This window comes from Merops nubicus, unplaced genomic scaffold (genome assembly GCF_000691845.1).
Source record: "Merops nubicus isolate BGI_N331 unplaced genomic scaffold, ASM69184v1 scaffold30251, whole genome shotgun sequence".
Taxonomy (NCBI): domain Eukaryota; kingdom Metazoa; phylum Chordata; class Aves; order Coraciiformes; family Meropidae; genus Merops; species Merops nubicus.
In genome coordinates this window covers 11,701-16,137 of record NW_008590744.1, presented here as the reverse complement: position 1 = coordinate 16,137, position 4,437 = coordinate 11,701, and the positions used below count along the sequence as shown (strand labels likewise).

Here is a 4,437-nt window from a genome sequence, read left to right as displayed (position 1 = left end):
AGGGCTGGAAGCCTCTGGTAGTAATGCACCAGTTATCCCTTGGTACCGCACTGGTTATCGCTCAGTGGGAGGCACTGGGCTTGCTGGTGGGAGGCAGAGATGTGAGCGGAGGATAACAGGAGCCTGTCTGGGCCTGTCTTGCCTTCAAGTGGGAGATAGAGAAAACACTTTGCTGCCCACACAGAGTGTGGCTTCTCCACTGCCAGCTCCCCACGTCTGTTTGGTGTGTAACGAAGGGTCAGGGTCTTGGCCGAGGCATAGCAGTTTGATGATGATGTAAGAGTTACCCTGTTTAACTGCAGAGGGAGGCTCCTACGCAAAAATGTGGTAGGTCCTGCCCTGCTGAGAGGCTGTATTGTGGGACCTCAGGCCTTGGAGATGTTTGGTGGAGAGAGCTCAGAGGCCTCTGGCGCGAGGGGAGATCTCTGGGCAGGAGCTGTGGACAGAGGACGTCCCCAGGCCCCCAGCTGGGAGTGGCACGTTGCGCTCTGGTGCATCCCTGTCTGCTGCCGGTGGCACTGGCTCGGAGGTGAGGCAGCCTGTGTGACATGCCAGGGCACGGTGACCACGTGGCGCTGCCTTGGTTCCCACCCTGCCAGCACCTCGTACCAAATCCACAGGGGCTCCTGCACCTGGGGGAACTGCACGGAACAGGGGAAAGCCACAGGCATGGCTCCCAGCCCTGCCGGCTGTGGCAGAGCCCACTTAGGGCTGCCAGCTTTGAAGCAGTGAATCCACCTTCAAGAAGGAAAGGGAAATGACGTGAGTGTTTCCTTCCTCTTCGGCCTGCAACCATGCCAGGAAGGACCAGTTTTATCTAGGAGCCCTCGAGCTGTGAGAGTCACATCACTGTCACTTTACCTGATGCTGTCACCCAAAAAGAGCCTTGGATAGATTGCAGTCTCCTGCGCGTCTCAGAGCCAGACTGGGGAAGTGGGGGGTGGGATGGGAACAGAGGTGCTGTTTGGGGGGCAAGTCCCAGTGACTAAATTGCTGTCCACAGGGCAGAGGGTGAGGATCTGGGTGCTCCTGACAGCAGTGACAGCCCTTTTTCTGCCCGCTCCAGCCTGGCCAGAGCACGCCTGCGCCTGGCCTCGTCCCACACCCGCTCTGGCAGTGCCTGCAGCTGCCAGACCAGGAAGCTGCCCACCAGCATGAGGGTTTGCAAACATGAGCAGAGCTCAGAGGACAGAGTTTCCTGTCCCCGTTCCGTTCTGAGCTGTGCTGGGGAGCATGTCAAGCTCTGCTCTTCCACCAGCGTGCTGGCTGTCCCAGAGCCGGGCATGCAAGAGAGCTGGTGCTGGGGGACAGGGAGACCAGGGGTAGGGAGGGATGTGGAGCTGGGCTTTGCCAGGCTGGGAGTGAGGGGCTGAGGCAGCCCTGCCTGGCTTCACCCCAATGCCTGCAAAATATCTGTACAGGGTCTCCTGCCATGACTCTGCTCCCATGTCCATGAAATGACTTCATCCTGCCTCTCATGCTGCTGGGGTGTGCTGTGCCCCTGGCTGGCGTGCAGGATGTGGCTCCCCAGGTGGGAATGGCTGAGCTCTCGGCCAGTGGCTCAATGGGAGGTCATCTCCAAGGTCTGATAAAGTTACATCTGCGTGAGCTCTGGGTTGCTGGGTTATGTCCTCGCTGCTGGGAGGAGAGATGACTCAGAGACCTCATCCAGGAAACTGGGGGCTGCTAATACATGGGTTCGTTATCACCAAGTCCAGTGTGCATGGGTTGATGGCCGTGGTTTCTTACTCTCCACAGGCCACGATGCTGCGTCTGGCTGCTTTTGCAGCACTGCTGCTATTCTTCAGGGTCAGCCTGGAGCTGTCCTGGGCCCAATCCATCCCCGCTCTCTTCATCTTCTACCTGGGATCCGGCGGATGGGACTTCTTCCTCATATTCATGAAGACAATACGAAGGGACGTCACGTAGGTGTCCTGGCTGGGATGACCCGACCATCCACCCTCCCCCTGGCCCGCTGCTCTGCCCCAGTGTGTGTGCCCCAGCTCCTTGCACAGCCCTGGGTTTCTGCTGGCACCCAGCCTGGCTGGAAGGAGATCTCCCTCTGCTGCGCCCGGGCGGCTCCAAACTCTCGGGCAAAGTTTTCACAGGAAAGATAGATTTCAGCTGAGCTCTGAAGTCTAGTGACTGTCCTTGTACTTCACCCTGTCCCCAGAGCTGCTGGCGTGGTATCAGGTGCCTGCACAGGGTCAGTTCTGAGTTGGTACCAGGCTGTGCCAGCTCCTGGCAAGGATTAGTGGGGAGGGAGCAGTGACACCTCTTGGAGAGCACCTGACTGTCAAAGATGCCCCTTTGACTGGGGACATCCCTGTCTGCAGCCTTCCAAAACCCATCTCCCCCCCGGTTCCCATCAGTTCCTGGCTATAAGCATCTGTGCAGATAAGCTCTGCTGAGGTCCACACCGCTCAGGGGAGCACCCAGAGCTGCTGCTGACCTAGAGCAGGGTCTGGAGCAGTGCTGGGCTATCGCAGCTCCTGAGGAGGTCTCGTACTGTGCTGGTTTTGCTGGAGGAAGTGGTTTTGCAGAGGTCTCTGAGCAGCTGCCCTCTTGCCCCCCTTCCTTTGGCAGCACCGGGCTGGTCCTGTTGCGGGTGAAGTGGCAGGTGTGGAGGCACGTGAGGGAGAAGAACACAGTCGCCAAGATCTTCCAGAAGACAGCGAGCAAACATCCAGAGAAGACAGCACTGATCTTCCAAGGCACGGGCGAGAGCTGGACCTTCCGGCAGCTGGATGAGTTCTCCAACAGGGTGGCCAACTTCTTCTGCGCCCAAGGCTTCCGCTCTGGTGACGTGGTGGCTCTTTTCATGGAGTCCCGCAACCAGTACGTGGGACTGTGGCTGGGCTTGGCCAAGATCGGGGTGGAGACGGCCCTCGTGAACTCCCACCTGCGCAGGGAGGCCTTGCTGCACTGCATCACCATCTCCAGCTCCAAGGCTGTGGTTTTTGGGGTGGAGATGACGGAAGGTGAGGGGCAGGCAGATGCGTCAGCGGTGCTCTGGATGTGGCGGGGGGAGGCGTGTCTGTGGATTTAGTGCTTCTTTCCTGCAAACCATAGGGCAGGGATGTGGAAAAGAGTGGACAGGGGTATTATCCAGGAATTTTACCTGTTGGTTTTTTTTTTTTTTCTTCTTATTGGTCCCTTTGGCCACTGGGCTGGGCCTGGAGTTCAGTGCTCTCTGGCTGCCAAGCAGGCCAGCCTGGCTGCTCCTTCCTTGTGCCTCTCAGGTCCATCTTCTGTGTGGAGCTATGGGTTGGGCCTGCCCTGCTGCACAGGACAAGCCTCCCCTTGCTCTCTGTGGCTCTTGGCCACATCCCTGCAGCACCCTGGCTCTAACTCCTCGTGTTTCAGCCCACACCTCTGAGCTTGATGGTGTCAACAGTCCTCTTGGCACCAAAGAGGTTTTGGCTGGGGAGAGGTGGAAAACAGGATCTTCTGGTCCCTGAAGAGGCCTGGGCTGTGGTACCAGCATCTGTTAATCGTGGGAACAACATCTGCCTGATATGTCTGTCAGCCTTTTGGAGGCTCTGCCGAGCACAGCGAGGGCACTGCAACCTGGGCAGTCTCCCTGTGTCTGTGCTCCAACCACCCTGCGGTCTTTCTCCATCTCCCCTCTTTACTTTCACAGCAATGCAGGAGGTGCAGCCCTCCCTGGAGAAGTCAATCCATCTCTTCTGGTCTGGGGAAGGAAGCCCCGAGTCCACGCTTCCTGGTGCAAAACACCTGGACCCCCTCCTGCAGACGGCCCAGCGGCACCAGCCAACCCCCCCTGAGAAGGGCTTTCTTGGTACGTGGTCAGCTTTTGGGGGCTAAACTTGCAGTGGCATTTCTGTGTATCTGCTGGTTACAACTCTGGCAAGAACATCTGCTCAGGATGCTGATGGCAGACATCTGCAGCAGGGCCTGGGGCCTTTGGGATGGGTCCTACTCTGTTTGTCCGAAGCCCAGCCCTATGTGGGGCAGTATCCTGTGGTGCTACAGAGCTGATCTGCCCAGGGTGGATGAACACAGCACGTTCTTGGTGCCATCACAAAGTTTTGGCTCAACTGGCATGAGCAGAGTGTATAAACTTGACTTGCCCCCCACGTCTTCTTCAGCCAGCTCCTAGGTTGGGTACATGACCTTGTCTCCTCTTTGCTCTCCAGATAAACTCTTCTACATCTACACCTCTGGCACGACGGGGCTGCCCAAAGCTGCCATCGCGGTGAACTGCCGGTAAGGCCCAGGGCAGGGGCTGGGGGAGGACGGGGCTGAGCTCTGCCCTGTCCAGCTCAGCTGCTCTGGCTCTGCAGCTGACAGGTCCCTTCGCCCTCCTGCCCCAGGTACTTCCGCATGGCCAGCCTGGTTTTTTACGGTTTCCGCATGAGGCCGGAGGATGTGCTGTACGACTGCCTCCCGCTCTACCACGCCGCCGGTCCCGCC

At 58.5% G+C, this 4,437-nt stretch overlaps 1 protein-coding gene across 1 annotated transcript in view; it reads left to right on the top strand.

Moving 5' to 3' along the window:
• The first annotated feature begins 1,764 nt into the window (after nt 1–1,764).
• The window catches only part of SLC27A4 (solute carrier family 27 (fatty acid transporter), member 4), a 5,997-nt gene continuing 3,324 nt past the window's right edge, over nt 1,765–4,437 (top strand). The window contains 5 exon segments of the mRNA XM_008950059.1: nt 1,765–1,925; nt 2,587–2,981; nt 3,644–3,802; nt 4,161–4,230; nt 4,338–4,429. Of these exon segments, the coding sequence (XP_008948307.1) occupies nt 1,765–1,925; nt 2,587–2,981; nt 3,644–3,802; nt 4,161–4,230; nt 4,338–4,429 (877 nt within the window).